Genomic DNA, 17453 nt, shown 5'->3' on the forward strand with positions numbered 1-17453 from the left:
ATGCATACTCGCCTGCTTTGACATTGGCCTGGGGTTCTGCGTTAGGACTCCCATGATGGCCCCTCTCTGAGTGACCTTGGGTGTGCCCCTTCCCCTCTCTCGGTCTCGGCTTGTAAACTGGGGACCGTCTTGAGAGGTCCAGCTCTGATTCGGCTCCTGTGGCCTCAGGGAGGAGACGGTTCCCTCCTCCTCCTCTCCCCGGTTGGGAGCCTGGCTCAGAGGTGTTGGAAGGTCATGGAGCTGGCGCCCCCACAGTCCTGCAAAGGCCAGCGGGGTCCAGTTACTTGTTGGGGGTGGGGAGGGATAATGTCGGGGGGTCCTGATGGACTCTCTGCCCCCGTCAACAGGCTAAGGAGCACGCGGAGAATTCTGTTCCCTGGGTCTCATTAAGCCCCAGACTTACAGAACTGCTGACTGGCAAACTAGGAGGGGGCTGAGGGGGGGCCTCTGCCTGCCTTCCCCTTCCCTCCTGGGTAGTTAGGGGCTCACAAGACTGCACACCAACTTGGAGGCAAAAGGTCTGCTTTTCCATTTGTAGATTGGAGCAGGTGCACCCCAACTCTGGGTCCCCCCCAGAGGGCCCCCACGGGGTTTTAGGCTTCGGGCTCCCCCGTCAGTGGGCTGAGGTTGGGGAGGGGACTCTGGCCCAAGGTCCCTCCACCCTCTGCTGCCTTCTGCCAGCCCCAAAGAGGCGAGTGCTTAATTATCCGGTCACTCTATCCCTGCTTGGCCAGGCAGCTAAGCCCAAACATCTGGCCCCGGGGCCCAAGGCCAGGGTGGATGGCCAGCCTCCACCTACTGCTGGCCCTGACCTGGACACCTCCCACGGGACGGCTGAGCCCTCTGCTGTGCCCGCCAGCTTGCACCAGGCCCAGAACAGTAGCTGCAGAGGCCTAGCAAGGTCAACTGATGCAGAAAAAACATTTGATAAAATTCAACACCCATTCATGGTTTACACACATACACTCTTAGCAGAGTCGGAGAAGAGGGGACTTCCTTAATCACACAAAGGGCGGACAGAGAGACACAGATCTGTCCTTTCCTCTGGGCAATAATGACTGTCCGTGTAGAAAACCCCAAAGAATCCAGTGCACAAATGATTGGTGTTAGTAAGAGTTCAGCTAGGGTGCAGGATCAGTACTCTTGAGTTGTGTCCCTTGCACCAGCAAGTGTGAACCGTGCTCTGGCGGCATGGGGCTCACCAGCACCGCCTCAGACCCACCAGATCAGAATCTGGGTTGTAACAGGGAGGCAGGTGATTCATGGCTGGCAGCCTTCATGTGTGAGAAGGATGGCCCAGGCCATTTGCATATCTGTGTGAGCACCAAACTGCAGAAGACTAGTGCCAAAGAGCTTGTTTCTAGAGGCTTCTCTGCTGGTCCTGCTCTGGCCCGAGGCAACCCCCCCTCCCCTCCATGCGAGCAGGGTGCAGGTTGGGTGCGGCCACAAGGGTTTGATTCTCTGCGGCAACCGTCCTGAACGTTCCTCATGAGTTTTCGTTTTGTGTTTTGTAAGTGAGGTGGATGGGACAGTGAAGCACGAGCCTGGGCTCAGGCCAAGTCACTTCCCTAATGGGCTCTGGTGGCTGGATCCTGGTCCCATCCCCGTGAGGATCTACCAGCCAGTACCCCCATGCAGAGGGAGAGAGAGAGGACGGAAATACTTTTTTTTTTTTTTTAAACGAGAAACTCCACATTTTCACTTTGCACCGGACACCCACATGGCCCATCTTGCAAGCTTGGGGTTCCCCAGCTGGTGGGGGGCAGAATGTCCTTCGTGGCCACAGGCCCGGGGAACACTTTAGAATTGCTGGGTGGGTTTTAAGAACAAAGACTGTGGAATCAGGCCAGAGCTGGGATGGAACTCAGGCTCTTTGGAAAGTAGGGTGTTCCCTGTCGGGGCCTCAACTGTCTTTTCTGTAAATCGGAGGAGGAGTAGGGAGTGGGTCCTGAATTTAAGGTCTTGGTTTGTGATTAATTCAGAGCTATTGCAAAGACAGAAGGGCTTTTTCCTTTCTCTTTAATGGGGATTCAGGGGCCGGAGAAGGAAAGAAAACCGATCAAGGCATGAGAACCTGGGAAAAGCCTGTTTTGTGGTGTTTTGTTTGTTGTTGTTGTTGTTGTTGTTTTTCATCTCATTGAGATGAAATTTACATGTCATAAAACTCACCCTTTCTCCGTGTACAATTCAGTGGCTTTTAACATAGAGAATTGTGCAACACATACCACGATCTAATTCTAGAACGTGTCCACCACCATCACCACCCCCAAGAAGAAACGCTGTGCCCCTTAGTGGCTATTTCCCATTGTCCCCAACAGCCCCACCCTCAGCAACCACCAGTATTTCCTCCTCTGTCGATTGGCCTATTCTGGACATTTCCGCAATGGAATCCTACGATGGATCATCTTCCATGACTGGCCTGTCTCTTCCCGTGGTGTTTGTGAGGTGCGTCCACGCTGTGGCACGTATCAGTGCTCCCTTTGTCCCTTTTCATGGCCAAGTAATGTTCCAGAGTACGGATGGACCACATTTTGTTCATCCACTCATCTGTTGATGGACATTTCGGTGGTTTCCGCTTTTTGGCTCTTGTGAGTAACGTTGCTGTTAGTATCTGTGTGGACGCACGTTTTCGTTTCCTGTGGGCACATACTAGGAGCATAATTGCCGGGCCACGTGGTAATTCTGTGTTTAATGTTTTGAGGAACTGCTGACTGTCGTCCGCAGTGGCTGCACTGTGTCACATCCCCCCAGCACGGCACGGGGGCCCAACTTCTCCACGTCCTCGTCAACACGTGTCAGTGGGTCTGGAGGCTCCTGTGACCTCCCATTTCTATCTCCATCATTTACTCCCGACCCCCAATGCCCGTGTCCTCCCAGGAAAGAATGTCTGCCTCACAGCCACAGGCATACACTCACACAAGCCCCCATGCACACTCACGCACGCACGTATACCCACACACACTCCCTCACGCTGACTCACGCCCACACAAACCCCAGCCTGCTGTGCGGGACCCTTTTGGTGCTGACAGCCTGAAGATGCAATCTGGGTTTGACTCCTGGCTCTGCCCCTGCCCCTGCCCCCAAGGTGCTACCTTGGCTGCCCTGGCTGCCCCTGTGGCTCCTACCTGTGAAATGGGGAGGGTCCTAGCGAGCGGGCAGATGTGTCTGCAGCGGGCAGAGGGGGGGTTGCTGCTGCTCGAGGAGCATGGCTTCTTTACTGTTAAGTTTTATGATCAGTATTAAGTTTTATTTAATAAGTAACTAATATTAATTAGCACTGCCCCTGCCCCTTTCAGGCCTTTCCTGGGAATCTTGGTCCTCCTCCCCTGCCCTGGGGCCCCCGACTGGGTGATTATCACTCCCAGTTAATCCTCAGCTGCTGCCACCAATTAACACCCTCTGCCTTGCCCGGTTGGGGGGGGGGGGCCTGCCTGCCCCTCCTATCTCCACTCCCCTCTTACCCAGCTCCACCCTGCCCCAGCCACCTCCAGCTTCTTTGGGACACATTCTTGGCGTGATGGCTCAGGCTATTTCAGATTCACGGATAAGATGGCAGGAGGTCCTGATCATGCCCCCCCCCCCCCCCATCGCCACTTATCTACCTCCCTGTCTGGTTCTCTCCAGTGGTCCCCTACTCCAATAAGCTCACCTGGGTTGCCTGGGACAGGGGCCATGTCCCTAGTCCTCTGGATTGAACCTAGATTGAAGGGCTTTGGGGGTCACCCCAAACCCCACCCCCTGCCCATGTAGCGCCTTGAGGCCACAGCAGGGGCACTGGAGGGGGTGGTGAGGGCCTGGGAGAGAGTGACACACGATCCAGCTCTGAGTTGTAGCCTTGCTCTGGGCTGGTGGCCAAAGAGGGCGAGGAGAGGAAGACAGAGTGTTTGCAAACAGGGCAGCTGCCAAGAAGGGGCCTGGGTGGAGGGGGGAAGGTGTGAAGGAGAGAGGGGCCCGGCCGGTGACTGGCAGTGGCGCCTGGGTGACTTTCCTCCTGCTGCACACACACATACTCAAGGTCTCGCAGACACACAAACAGGCCCGACGTCCACACGCACGGAGCAAGGTGCGTGCAAACTTCCACCCAGTCCCCTCACACACAGGCTCAGACGCTCCGACACACGCAACACAATCACATCATCCACAGAGACACAGTCATGCCCTCACCGTCTCCCCCCCCCGCAACCCCCCACGGGCTCAGACGCTCACGACCACGCTCCAGGCCAGCTCAGGCTCCTATCCACGGATGGCTCTGACGCTCAGTGCCTCTGCTCACACACAGGTCCTTGCAGAAGCAGGCTCACTCACAGACATGCGTGTGGCTGGCCTCTGGCACGCAGCACGGCCACACGGGACCGTTTTCTGCCATTCTTTCCGTCTCTCCCTCCCTCTCTCTCTCTCTCTCTTCCTGACAACACGGTCCAGCATGTGCATTGCCCTTCTCTTTCCCAAGGTGACAGACCAACAGCATCATGGAAACCTAGGTGCCAGATGAAGTTGGGTGAGAGAAGAGAGGACACATTATCAGGAGGGCGACAGCCTGGCGTGCAGGCAGAAGAACAGGGCAGTGGGAGTAAGTGAAGCCCAGCCTGGGAGGAGAGAAAGACGGGGCAGGAAGACAGGGACACAAACCAGACGGGTTCGTTTATTGTACACGCATTCCCCGGCCCCTTGCTATGGACCAGGACAGCGACAGCTACGTGGGGGACCCCCCAGGACAGGCTGGACCCCTGTCCCCCAGCAGGACACAGACCCACGTGTATGTCACAGAGGGAAGGGGGCCAGAGAGTGAAGACATGCGGCTGCCCGGTGGGGGGTGGGGGGCTTCACTGAGGAGCGGGAGGTGAGGAAATGAGCCAGGAGACCACGGGGCAGATGGCGACGGTGACACGGAGGCCCCCCAGGCCACGCAAGGGACACGGAATGCCCATGCGGGAGGAAAGGAAGGCTGAGAGGGAAGCCACAAGCCACCCCGTGAAGGCGGAGGAGACCTCAGGATGTGGGGCCCATCCGGCTCCCTTCCAGAGTCTCTGCAGGAAGGTGGGCTCAGGCTGTGCCCGCTCGCTCTCCATCCTCCTGTCCGTCCCCCTCATCCACCTCCTCAGCCTCCCCCTCCCGCTGCCTCCAGGGACGCCCCAGGTAGTCCTGGATGGAGCCCACGGGGCTCCTCTTGCGGGGGCGAGGATCCAGCAGCCCCCACAGGAGACTGTCCGCCGCCGGCGTCAGGCCGAACCAGGGCTGCGGACGGTCCTGGGGCTGGCCGGACGCCTGCCAGATGAGGAAGTCGTCGTAGAAGGGGTCGGCCTCCGCCAGGGGCTGGTCCCAGGGGAAGTAGCCGGTGAGGAGGCAGAAGAGCAGGACCCCCAGCGCCCAGGCGTCCAGGGCAGGCTGGATGGGCAGGCCCTCGGGTAGGGGCGGGGGGCAGCAGAGCTCGGGGGCCGTGTAAGGGATGGGCGGCCCGGTCAGGCGCAGCATGGTCCCGCGGGGCCGCGTGTGGCCGAAGTCGGTCAGTTTGACCCGCTGGCAGGCAGGGTCGCACACCAGCACGTTCTCGGGCTTGACGTCCCGGTACACCAGGCCGCGGGAGTGGATGTGCTCCAGGGCTGAGGCCAGCTGAGCCGCGCAGCGCTGTACGGCAGGCTGCGGGAGGCCCACCTGCGGGGGACCAGAGTCAGGGCCCTCCACCCCGCCCCGCCCAGCCCCGCCCCGGCCAACCCCGGGGGAGCGTCTCCCCAGCCCCAGGGACGCCCCGGAGAATGCACGACCTCAGATAAGTCTGGCACGGTGAGGCCTAGCGTGTGACCCCGATGGGCCCAGGGGGGCCTAGTGTGACCCCGTGAGGGCTCCTGTGACCCCCATGAGGCTCAGTGAAACCCAGTGAGGCCTGGGGTGAGTCCATGAGGGCCGGTGAATCTCAGTGGGGGATAGTGTCGGTTCTCTCTCCTCCAGGGAGGCCCCATGAGGGGCCTCGGGGGCTACAGTGAGGCTGGGTGAAGCCCAATTCGGTGAGCGCACTCCTGAGCCCCAGAGGGACACCCTCGGAGGCCTGCTCGGGGTCTACCTACCCACCTTGGGCTGGATGAAGGTGATGAGGTCCCCACACAGGACAGGCTCCGTCAGGAAGCTGTAGGAGGTGGCGGACTCGATGCCGATGCCGTAGGTCGCTACTATGGCCGAATGTGTGCCCAGCGAGAGGCCCACGCAGAACTCATACAGGAAGCCGCGGAGAGACGTGGAGGCCTTTGGGAGTTCCTTCAGGGCCAGGGTAGTGCCTGGGGGCAGCAGAGACAGGTGTGGAAGGAGTGTGAGAGCCCAGGGTCACCTTGCCAGCCCCTCAGCCCAGACTTGTCCCCGCATGCCGTCGCCGTGTCTTCCAATCTCTGCCTCCCTACCCTGCCCACCCCAGATGGCCACGAAAACCCTGCCAGCGGTAATGACCGTAATAATGCAGGCATTCGGTGAGCTTCTGCCCCGCTGTCTCAGAGCGGACGGAGGGGAGCCCCGTAGACCAAACTCAGAACCTCACATGACCTAGTTTGCAAAGCCCCTCATCCCAACAAAACCCCGGGCACAAAAGCCACGTCGAAGGCGATGGGAGAAAAGACGTCCTGCACCCGGGAATCGATCTGATCAAGGAGGAATCCTAAGGAGGTTGTCACCCATGCAAGCCATTTCCTGGAGCGAAGTTCCCCGAAGGCAGGAACTCTGGTGACTTCCATTTTTTGATTCCCCAGCAGCCGTGAGGGCCCAGCCTCCTGCATCAGGAGGCCGTGCGTGATGGAGAGGGGTCACCTCCTCACCTAAAACGCTGACCATTCTCTTCCCACCCCCCAGCCGGATGCAGCGGCGCCTTTTCTGACCGTCTGCAAGTACCCTGGATTCCCGCCATCATGGCACATGCCACCTTCTATTTTGATGGCACCCGTCCCTCTGCGCTCGCTCTGCGCTGTGAGCCCTCAGGGGCTCTGGGTCTCTACCTCGATGCCCCCACTGCCTCCCAGCGTGGGGCGGGCACCCAGAAGGTCGAATGAAGCAGTGCCCGCCCCCCGTGTCCCCATGACTGCCGGTGCCTCGACGTTCTGCGACGACTCACGTCTGCATCTCTGTCTGCCTGTCTCTCCGTCATGGGCTGAACCGTGCACCCCCCCTCCCCAAATCCTGACGTTGGGGTCCTCACTCCCAGTTTCACAGAACATAACTGTATTTGGAGATAGGGTCTTGAAGAGGTAAAATGAGGTCACAGTCCACCGCGACTGGCGTCCCTATAAAAGGAGGAAGCTGGACACAGACACGCACATGTGAGGACACTGGGAGAAGACGGGCCGTGTGCAAGCCAAGGAGAGAGGCCTCGGAGGAGACTGAGTCTGCCCACACCAGGGTCTCGGACTTCCGGCCCCCACAGCTGTGAGCAAACAAATCCCTATGTTTTCAGCCGCCCTAGTCGGTGGGGCCTTGTCTGGGCCGCCCAAGCACGCCAGTACTGTCTCTGTCCCTACCCATCCTGGAGCTCCTCCTTGAAGGCAGGGCTGACTCAGACTGATCTCTGGCTTCCAGGCAGCAACCACCCAGGACAGGGCAGAGCCCCCAAGGTGGCCTTGGAAGCCCGAATTGACACCGACTCCGAGTCCATCCATACCGTCCCTGTTTCAGGGGAAGGACAGAGGATGTGTTCACACTGGCAGAAAGGTAACAGACGGGGGGTGGGGGCAGTGTGCCCTGCAGGCCCACTGTGCACCAGCCTTGCTAAGTACCTGGCAGACGGCATGAGTCCGCATCATCCCCATGGCGACCGCTAAGCTGGCCACATGTGAGCGCCAGAGGGAGGGACTCTGTCTTGCTCCCCTTTCTTACCGGCAACTCGAGCCATCGACATACGCTCAGAGAAAAACACAGTCTTTCCAGAGAAGGAATCATCACCCGCATTTCCGAAGGAGGAGGCCGAGGCTCAGAGAGGGTAGGGAACTTCCCAAGAACACACAGCCCGGAAGGGGCAGAGGCAACGCTTGGTTCATGTTTACGGACTCCCCGGCCTCGGCTAGCTTCTGCCGGGGCCCAGTCCGCCACCCTCTGCCCCTCCAGTATCTGTCTCCAGGCCCTGGTACCTTTCTGGCGATGGGTGACCAGCAGGACCCGGCCGAAGCGGCCCTGGCCCAGGGGACGCACTTGCTGGTAAAGCTCGTCCACCTCGGCTCGGACCAGGGTCTGGGCACTTAGCGCCATCATGTCCTCTAGCTCCAGGGCTGCCTCCTGGCCCTGCCGGAGCTCCTCTGCCGTGAGACCCCCTAGGTCCTCCTCGGCCAAGTTCTCCGCAGCCCCCGTCTCCACCTGTTCCTCATCTGACTGTTTGCCGGGCATCTCTGCAGGGCAGAGTAGAGACAGTGACCCAGGGCCGAGGTCCTGCTAGACCTGGGGCCCAAGGGACGAGGGGCTGCGAGTCTGGCCTCCTGGGCCTGAGGGAGGAAGGGGCTGGGGGGGGGGGGTCTAGACTCCTGGGGCTAGGGGCTCATTGGCACTCCCCACTGTGACTCAGTCTCTCTCTTCATTAGCCGCATCTGAGGAGTGGGGAGACCAGTGGCGGGTTGGGGTGAGGTCAAGCCTAAGGTCACAGATATCTCTCGCCCCTGCCCCCACATCCCTGCGCCACCCAATGGCCCAAGGGTGAAAGATGAACCAGATAACTCGAGACACCCCCCACCTTGTTTCCAAAGCAAACAGACTTGGGCCCTGGGGGTGGATGAGTAGCCTCTTTCGCCTAAGAGCAAACAGGTGTTCTCTGCCTCCAGGGGCTGGGGAGGGCGGCTGCGCACACCAGGGCCGTGGGGACGCTGGGACCTGGATGGGAGCAAGCACTTGGGAGAAGTCCCCAAGTCCTTGAGACGCCTGGGGTCCAGCTCTGACCTTACTCCTCCTCTCTCAGACCCAGGAGTCCTGGCCCCCAGTCCCTCCTCCCTCAGACCAGGAGTCCTGGCCCCCAGGACCTCCTCCCTCAGACCCAGGAGTCCTGCCCCAGCCCCTCCTCCCTCAGATTCAGGACTCCAGGCTCCCTCTCCTCTCCTCCCTCAGACCCAGGACTCCAGGCCACCACCCTCCTCCCCGCTCAGACTCAGCACTCCAGTCCCTCCAGCACCTCCTCCCTCAGACCCAGGAGTCCAGACCAACCACCCCCCCCAGCTCCCTCCTCCCTCAGACCGGGAGTCTGGACCACCAGCCCACCCCTGGTTCTCCTGAACCTTATATGACTCACACATCTTTTGACTCCCAGACTCTCTTTCCCTAACACTCAACCACCCTACGGCCTCAAAGTTCAGCCCCGGCCCTCTGAGGGACCTAGGACTGTGGCCAACTGCCCGGCTTCACTATCAGGTGCTGCCCACCTCACGCGGCTTAACCCTTGCCTCCTCCTGACCTGGGCTCCGGCCTCCAAGCCTCACCTTCTCCAAAGCTTGCCCGACCCTTCGCTGCCTGCTGTGGTCAGTGCCCAGCACTAGATCCCATGCCAGCAGAGGCCTGCCCGGGAGCAGACCCCGCCCCCACCTAGGGGGTCGTAGGCCCCGCCCCTGGCCCCGCCCCTTCTACCCCACTGGGGCCAGAGCGACATCGTGTGTTGACTCCTAGAACTGGCTGCTGTCAGAAATGTGTCCCAGACCCAGGCCCCCAGCCCCCTCCTCCCTCAGACCTGGGAGTCCAGGCTCCAGCCCCTCCTCCCTCAGACCTGGGAGCCCAGGCCCCCAGCGCCTCCTCCCTCAGACCCAGGAGTCCGGGCTCCCATTCGCCTCCTCCCTCAGATCCAGGAGTCCAGGCCACCAGCCCCTCCTCCCTCAGACCCAGAAGCTCAGGCCCCCAGCCCCTCCTCCCTCAGATCCTCCTCCCTCAGACCCAGGACTCTAGGACCCCAGTGCCCCCTCCCTCAGACCCAGGAGTCCGGGCCACTGTAGAGGATGACATCATTTCTCTTGCTTGCCCCTGCCTTGACCCCACCCAGCTGCCCCATCAATGCCCCATTGACAGGTCAGACACAAGTGTTTGGTGAGGGGTGTCCAGGGGATGAGACACTGGGGTCCTGTTTGGGGAAAGGATGAGACAACGAGATTCCAGAACGATGCAGTGAGAGATGATCTCAGACTTGGGGCAGAGGGGAAGCAGGTGGTGGAGCAACTGGGAAGGGAGGGGAGGGGAGGGGAGGTCTGCGTTCTGAATCCGAAGACTTTAAAGTTGGAGGAAGGGGGTAGGCAGAATCTCCAGGGTCTGAGGGAGGAGGGGCCGGGGGCCTGGGATGTCACATCTCCTCGCCAGGTTTACAGCAAGAGGACCACTGTGGACTCACTTCATTTTTTTTTTTTTAAATAAACCTTTATTTCAGAATAACTTTAGATTTCCAGAACAGCCTGAAAGATGGTGCTGAGAACTGCCGGGCCGTCCCCCGCTCCCCACCAGGTTGATATCTGACACAGCCAACGACCCCACATTTGTCCAAACAAAGAAATCATCACTCAGATGCCTCCGCCAACAACCTTACGCTGTCCCCGGGTCCAATCCAGGACACCACACTGTGCTTGGTGGACCCACGTGTTTAAGTCTAGAAGGCACGAGGGACAGATTCCCATGGAGGGAGCAGTTCCCATTCCTGACTGCCGGGTGCCGGGGCCAGATGCACGCAGCCCCTGCCCTGCAGGTGTGAAGCATCATAAGCAAGGGGTACGTGTGCCTGCGTGTGCGTCGTGGGGCACACGGCTCCCAGCCTGGCCCAGGTGAATGCACGGTCTTCCAAAGCAGCTGTGGCCCTCCACATGGAGGGCTCTGAGGCCCACACGCCTGGGACAGTCACACACCTTGGTGCTTTGTGCTCGTAGGGAGCCGGCGCAGGGCACTCGCCATGTGGGAGCGGAAAGGATGTCGAAACAGAAAACAAAAACAAAAACAAGTCCATCCTGGACAGCACAGGAGGTGAGGCCGAAAAAGATGGGAGACACAGGTCACCCGGATAAAAGTTCCCGAGGCTGGAGAGGGCCTGGGGAGAGGTCCACTTCTTGGAGGCACTGAGCTGCGGACAACGGCATTCTTGGGGAGGATGCAAGAAGTAGCTGCCGGAAGTGTGTGTGTGTGTGTGTGCGTGTGTGTGTGTGTGTGTGTTTAGGTCCAGAAAGAATGAGTGACTTCCCCAATGTGTCACCCAGAGCCCCGGGAAATGGGAGAAGGAGATGAGGTGTCCATCATCAGGTTTCAGTCAGATTCTGAAAGCCCAGATTTAGTGACAGGGACAGTGAGCGTCAACCGGGTCTTGGTGGGGATGAGTGACCCCATCAGAAGTCCATGATGAGGATTCAGCATGTCCCTGCACTGCAGAAATGTGTCTGCGGAAACAGTGCCTTCCTTCAAGAAGACACATTCAGGACAGAAGGAAGAGGGGCTGGGGGCCTAGACTCCCGGGTCTGAGGGAGGAGGGGCTGGGTCTTGGGCTCCCGGGTCCTCGGCTGAGAGGGAAATTGTGCGCCCCAGTCCAGCCCTCAGCAGGGTGAGATGCAGTATGTTCCATCCCTGTCCTCCCGGGAGCAGCTGTCTCCATCCAGGTGGCCAGGGTTGGGGGAGGGAGGCTGCGGGAGGGGCCTCTGGCCCAGGCTGTGGCCACCTGTCTCAGTCACCTGGTCAGGGAGCTCCCCCATCTGTCCCCATCCTCCTGCCACCTTTGCCCTCCTGCTCCTCCTCCTCCTCCTCCTCCTCCTCTTCCTCCTCTGTCCCCTCTTCCAGGCTCGCTCCCCCCTCTTCCTCCTCCTCCCCATCTTCACCAGACATGTCCCCCAAGCCCCCAGACCCCTCTCTGTTCCTCTCTAGCCCCCAGTCATCCCCCAAGAAGTCCAGGACAACCAGCGGAGGGCTCCTAGTCTCGGGATCCAGGTCTAGAAGCCCCTGGAGCAATGCCAGAGCTGGGGGAGCAAACTGGTCCCAAGGGGGTGGTGGTTGAGGCGGCTGGGGCCTGGTGGTCAGCCAGCCAGCAAAGGCCTCGAACTCGGGGTCAGGGGCCAGTGCCACATCCCAAGGGAAACAGGCAGTGGCAGCGCAGAAGAGAAGCACCCCCAGACCCCAGGAGTCCACCGCTGGGCGCAGGGGCAGGGTGTCAGGTGGCAGCAAGAGGCAGAGCTCGGGTGGGGCGGAGGGCAGTGGCCCTGGTGGGGCAGGGGTTGGACTGCCCTCGGGCCGGGTCAGACCTAGGTCACCTAGGGCCACACGGCTGCAGACAGGGTCAAAGACCAGCACGTTGTCTGGCTTGACATCCGCATGGACCAGCCCCCGGCCATGGAGGAAGTCCAGGGCTCCGGCTAGCTGGGCCACCACCCTCTTCACCAGCAGCTCTGGGAGGCCCTGGGGTCAAGGAGAGATGAAAGTCAGGCTTCTTCTTTATTTTGTTTCTTGGGGTTCAAGAATTCAGAACCTCAGACCAGTGGCTACCTCTAGTGTCTCCACCGCACCCCTAACACCTTCTCCAGATTATCCTCAGCCACAATCTGCAGCCGCCCTGCACTCTAACCCCCATGTATGTCGTCACTGGAACCCCAGACTGAACCAGAAGCTCTTTCAGCTTCCACCAAGGTTTCTCCTAACCCTGATACTCAGACCCACTCCTTACATTTCTTATCTCCTCTAGCCCTACCACCCAGATCTCCAATGGGAACCCAAATCTCATATTTTATCCTAAGCTTAGTCCCTACTAATTTAGATCCTGTATCTAACTCAGACCCCAATCTAAAGTCAGTTTATTTCATCAGTCAATTGAGAAATCTATCTATCAAGCTAGCCGGGCAGCTAGTCAGCAATCCATCCATCCAACCTCTCATCCAGTCAACAATCTACACAGCAGAGTTTCTGCTTAACATCCTTTCCACCAGCAAGTCAGCAATCCAGTGATTTATTCAAATATTTAATAACCAAAATCCATCCATTCTTCCTTGCTTCCTTCCATGTATCTACCATCCACCCATCCATCCATCTGTCCGTCCATCCATCCATCCGTCCATCCATCCATCCACCCATCCATCCTTCAATCCATCCACCCACCCACCCACCCATCCATCCATCTGTCCGTCCATCCATCCATCCATCCACCCATCCATCCTTCAATCCATCCATCCACCCATCCACCCACCCACCCATCCATCCATCCATCCGTCCATCTGTCCGTCCATCCATCCATCCATCCATCCATCCGTCCATCCATCCTTCAATCCATCCATCCGTCCATCTGTCTGTCTGTCCATCCATCCACCCATCCATCCTTCAATCCACCCACCCACCCAACCATCCATCCGTCTGTCCGTCCATCCATCCATCCATCCACCCATCCACCCACCCACCCATCCATCCACCCGTCCGTCCGTCCATCCATCCATCCATCCGTCCATCCATCCATCCACCCACCCACCCACCCATCCATCCATCTGTCCATCCATCCATCCGTCCGTCCATCCATCCACCCATCCATCCTTCAATCCATCCATCCTCCCACCCACCGATCTTTCCACCCACCCGTCTTTTCATCCATGCATCTTTCCAACCATCCATCCATCCACCCATCCATCCATCCATTCATCTGTCTCCCTCCCTTCTCTTTTTCCATCTGTTTATCTCCAGCCCTATCTCAAATCCAAAATCTATTCTTAAAGATGGTCTCACTCTAATATTCAAACTCATGTGCCCCCAGAATCTCATGGATTCAGTCCTGACCTGGTCTGCTCACCAGAGGAAACCTCAGTACAGCCCATCTCCAACTCAGTCTGTATACATATCCTTACCCATCCCTGTCTCACTCTGCAACCCCATCAATACTTTTCACACCCATTACCATTCTATAATCAAACATAAACTCAACCCACCCAACTTCACCCACTCCCACACTCCCAACCCCAGTGCCAATTAAAATCCCACCCCTAACTTCATCCCCAACCCCAAATCCAACCCCCTGCCCGTGCAAACCTGCGTTGAGTGGTCGGGTGGCTTAAGGTTAGAGTTAGGCATGGGATTGCACTGACAATTAGAAATAAGGAGCTTGTCTGGGGGCTTAGGACAGAGCGAGCTTGAAGACGGGTTTGGGTGTCAGGATTGGTGATAGGAGTGGGTTAGGGACAGAGCTGTACATGGGATAAGCAGTCCCGACCTTTGTCCCCAACCTGCCTCACCCGTTCCTGCAGCATCCCGCTGAGGTCTCCATATGGTGCATACTCCTGGGCAAAGGCAAAGTGTCGGGGGGTCTGCAGAGGTCCTGCTAGGGTCTGGAGTAAGCCTGGGTGTGATGAGACGCAGCGGCCCACACAGAACTCTCTCAGAAAGGTGGTTCTCAGGACCATGTCTCGACGCAGGAGCTTCAGGGCCACAGCAGGACCTGCCGGGGAAATGGGTGCAGAAGGGAACTCAGGGAGCCCTGATCTTTGCTGTGGGGCCTTAGGCAAACTGCCTAACCTCTCTGAGCCTCAGATGTTTCATGTGCAAAAACAAGAGTGGCAGTGTCTGACCTCTCTGTGCTTCCAGTTTGTCCTTGTATGAAGTAGGGGTTGAAGGTGACCTTCCCTGAGGACTCTTCCTGCTCTGTGTGGCCTTGCACAACGGTCTTACCCTCTCTGAGCCTCAGTTTTGTCTCGAATAAAGTAGGGGACGTGGTGACTTGAGTTCCAATCCAAGCTGCCTTCCTGCCTTGCTGCGTGGCCTCAGGAAAGTCTCTTACCTTCTTTGGATGAGCTCTGTTTATTGGAGGACCAAAGAGCTCTTAACTTTCTGAGAACCCCCATCCAGATGAAGGGCTCCCATCATCTCCTGAGGATGCTCCTTGTCTCAGTGGCTTCTGAGAACCCTATTATGGGGAAGTTCTAGGGTCTGCCCTTTGGTGGTCCAACTCACCTCCTTGGCGAGGCCGGGCAAGGAGTACGCGGCCATAGGAGCCAGAGCCAAGCTTTCGGATGAGGCGGTACTGAACACGCAGATTTCTCAGTGGGGTCACCCTGGTGGCTGTCAGCTCCACGAGCCGTTGGAGGGCCGTAGCTGTGTCCTCCTGTAGGAGAGGAGTAGAAGTGGGGAGGGGGTGAGTCTGGGGCCCACTGAGAGCAGTGGGGGAAATTGGAGGCCCAGCCCAGGGCTGATGTGGGGTGCCAGGGTTATAGGGTCATTGTCCCCGGGGAGGAGGATGAGTCATAATGACTCACTGGCCTTAGGGCCACCTGTTTTTGTGTCCTAGCGGGGTTAAGGGTGATTGTCTCGGAGACCCTGCCCACCTCCATCAGTGGGAACCACCAGGAGCCCCCCGCCCAGGTTGGGACTGTGCCCTCAGCCGACACAACCCCCACCCCACCCGATTCTCTCTCCATCCTCCTCATCCAGTGCTTTGTTCTTTCTTTCTGAGCCTATTTCCCTGGCAGCCTCGGTCTTGCTGTGTATCCTTGGGTTTGCGTCATTCTGGGTCTCTGATGTTTCTGTTTCCCGGTCTCTTCCATTACTCTCTGTGTGTCTGCTCATTGTCCCTCCGTGTGTCTATCTCCGACTCTGTTTTTCTGCATCTCTGTCTGCCTTTCCCTCGTCTCCCGGCTCTCACCTCTGGGTCCCCATCCTCATGGTTCTCGGGGTCCCTTAGCTCCATGTCAGGGTCCCCTGGTGTCAGCCGGCCCTTGAGCAACCACCTCCTGTCTGGGTCCACTGAGCCCCACCGGCCCCACAGGCCCAGCAGAGCTGAGATCTAGAGCCCGTGTCAAAGGGCCTGTCTCGATCTCCCCCTGCCTGGTCAGGATTTCTGTGACATCCTCCGCCCGACTTTTGCCTCCTTGTCGGCCCTGGTCTCTGTGTGTCCGTCTGTATTATCCTGCCGGCCTCTCTCTCCCTCTCAAACCTCCTTGCCCTCTCTGACCTCGCAGTATCGTTGCTTCTGTGTGATTATCTTTCTCAGTCTCTCTCTCCTCCCTCCCTGTCCCGGCTCTCAGGCCTCAGGGTGGGTCTCCCTGCCCCTTCTCTCGTCCCCACTGTTGTCCCCACTGTCTGTCATTCAGGAGAGTCCACACTCCGTGGCCCCCCGTTCTTCCCTGTCTCTACTTTTCTGTTCTCCCGCTCGGCCTCACTCTGGCCTGCTCTCCCGAGTGTCTCTCTGTCTCACTCCTCCTGCCTTTGTTCCTGACTCTCTCTCTCAGAGCCTTTGTCCCTCCCTTTCTCTGAGCCCGGGACAGGGGTGTGTGTGACAGCTCAGAGACATCCTGTCCCCCCCACACCCCTCCCTCACCCCCTCTGACCTGCTGCCCCCCTCCCTCCCCCTTCCAAACTTAGACCAGCTTGGACTCTGGGCTCTGGTCCCAGGACAGAGGGGACAAAACGTATTGTGAACCCCCAAGGGCCGGGCCTGAGGGCAGTGGGAAAAGGGGAGACAGGCCCCTTCACATACCTTACTTGGGATGGGATATCCAGAGCTCCGTGCATTCTGTCTTCCTCCATGGGATGGGGGTCTGGCCTCCAGGAACCAGGGAGACCATTGCCAAAGTCCCGTTCTTTAATATTGAGTCCCCAGCCCCCTCCTCCCTCAGACCAGGAGTTCAGACCCTCAGCCTCCTCCTCCCTCAGACCAGGAGTCCAGGCCCCCAGTCCCTCCTCCTTCAGACCAGGAGTCCAGGCCCCCAGTCCCTCCTCCCTCAGACCAGGAGTCCAGGCCCCCAGCCCCTCCTCCCTCAGACCCAGGAGTCCAGACCCCACAACCCCCTCCTCCCTCAGACCCAGAAGTCCAGGCACCCAGACCCTCCTTCCTCACACCCAGGAGTCCAGGCCCCCAGCCCCTCCTCCCTCAGACCCAGGAGTCCAGACCCCGCAACCCCCTCCTCCCTCAGACCCAGAAGTCCAGGCACCCAGACCCTCCTTCCTCAAACCCAGGAGTCCAGGCCCCCAGCCCTTCCTCCCTCAGACCCAGGAGTCCAGACTCCAGACCCTCCTCCCTCAGACCCAGGAGTCCAGACCCCGCAACCCCCTCCTCCCTCAGACCCAGAAGTCCAGGCCCCCAGCCCTTCCTCCCTCAGACCCAGGAGTCCAGACTCCAGACCCTCCTCCCTCAGACCCAGGAGTCCAGACCCCGCAACCCCCTCCTCCCTCAGACCCAGAAGTCCAGGCCCCCAGCCCTTCCTCCCTCAGACCCAGGAGTCCAGGCCCCCAGCCCCTCCTCCCTCAGACCCAGGAGTCCAGACCCCAGACCCTCCTCCCTCAGACCAGGTTGTCCAGAACCCAGCCCCTCCTCCCTCAGACCCAGGAGTCCTGCCCCCCAGCCCCTCCTCCCTCAGACCCTGGAGTCCAGGCCCCAGGCCCCTCCTCCCTCAGACCCTGGAGTCCTGCCCCCAGCCCCCTCCTCCCTCAGACCCAGGACTCCAGGCCCCCAGTCTCCTCCTCCCTCAGACCTAGGAGTCCTGGCTTCTCTTCCCTCAGACCCAGGAGTCCAGACCCCAGCCCCTCCT

At 59.2% G+C, this 17453-nt stretch overlaps 2 protein-coding genes across 6 annotated transcripts; both read right to left on the minus strand.

Moving 5' to 3' along the window:
* Window positions 1-4868: 4868 nt before the first annotated feature.
* On the minus strand, window positions 4869-9520 carry SBK2 (SH3 domain binding kinase family member 2). 5 transcript variants are annotated; one of them, XM_086690741.1, is made up of 5 exons: window positions 9429-9499; window positions 8693-8846; window positions 8100-8354; window positions 6067-6269; window positions 4869-5652 (listed from the first exon to the last, which is right to left on the minus strand). In XM_086690741.1, the coding sequence occupies exons 3-5, from the start codon at window positions 8350-8352 to the stop codon at window positions 5044-5046; spliced, it is 1065 nt and encodes a 354-aa protein (XP_086546867.1). In that variant the 5' UTR covers window positions 8353-8354; window positions 8693-8846; window positions 9429-9499; the 3' UTR covers window positions 4869-5043. The 5 variants fall into 5 exon arrangements, with proteins under 5 accessions (XP_086546867.1, XP_086546864.1, XP_025770230.2 ...); XM_086690738.1 differs by having other exon boundaries at window positions 8693-8829; window positions 9429-9490; XM_025914445.2 differs by lacking the exon at window positions 8693-8846 and having other exon boundaries at window positions 9429-9520.
* Window positions 9521-10328: 808 nt separating this feature from the next.
* SBK3 (SH3 domain binding kinase family member 3) lies at window positions 10329-15613 on the minus strand. The gene is given in 6 exon segments (XM_086688681.1): window positions 10329-11558; window positions 11560-11654; window positions 11656-12354; window positions 14166-14368; window positions 14881-15142; window positions 15569-15613. Coding segments are annotated over 6 exon segments (1479 nt in total). The 3' UTR covers window positions 10329-11383.
* Between the last annotated feature and the right edge of the window lie 1840 nt (window positions 15614-17453).

This window comes from Puma concolor, chromosome E2, assembly GCF_028749965.1.
Source record: "Puma concolor isolate L17-30 chromosome E2, mPumCon1.1.hap2, whole genome shotgun sequence".
NCBI classification, from domain to species: domain Eukaryota; kingdom Metazoa; phylum Chordata; class Mammalia; order Carnivora; family Felidae; genus Puma; species Puma concolor.

Excerpts from the sequence above, each read along its gene's own strand:
- SBK2 (XM_025914445.2), bottom strand. The coding sequence starts at position 8,352 with ATGCCCGGCAAACAGTCAGATGAGGAACAGGTGGAGACGGGGGCTGCG. Across the intron at positions 6,270-8,099 it reads GGTCACCCATCGCCAGAAAG|GCACTACCCTGGCCCTGAAG; the intron begins GTACCAGGGCCT and ends TGCTGCCCCCAG. Across the intron at positions 5,653-6,066 it reads TCACCTTCATCCAGCCCAAG|GTGGGCCTCCCGCAGCCTGC; the intron begins GTGGGTAGGTAG and ends GGTCCCCCGCAG.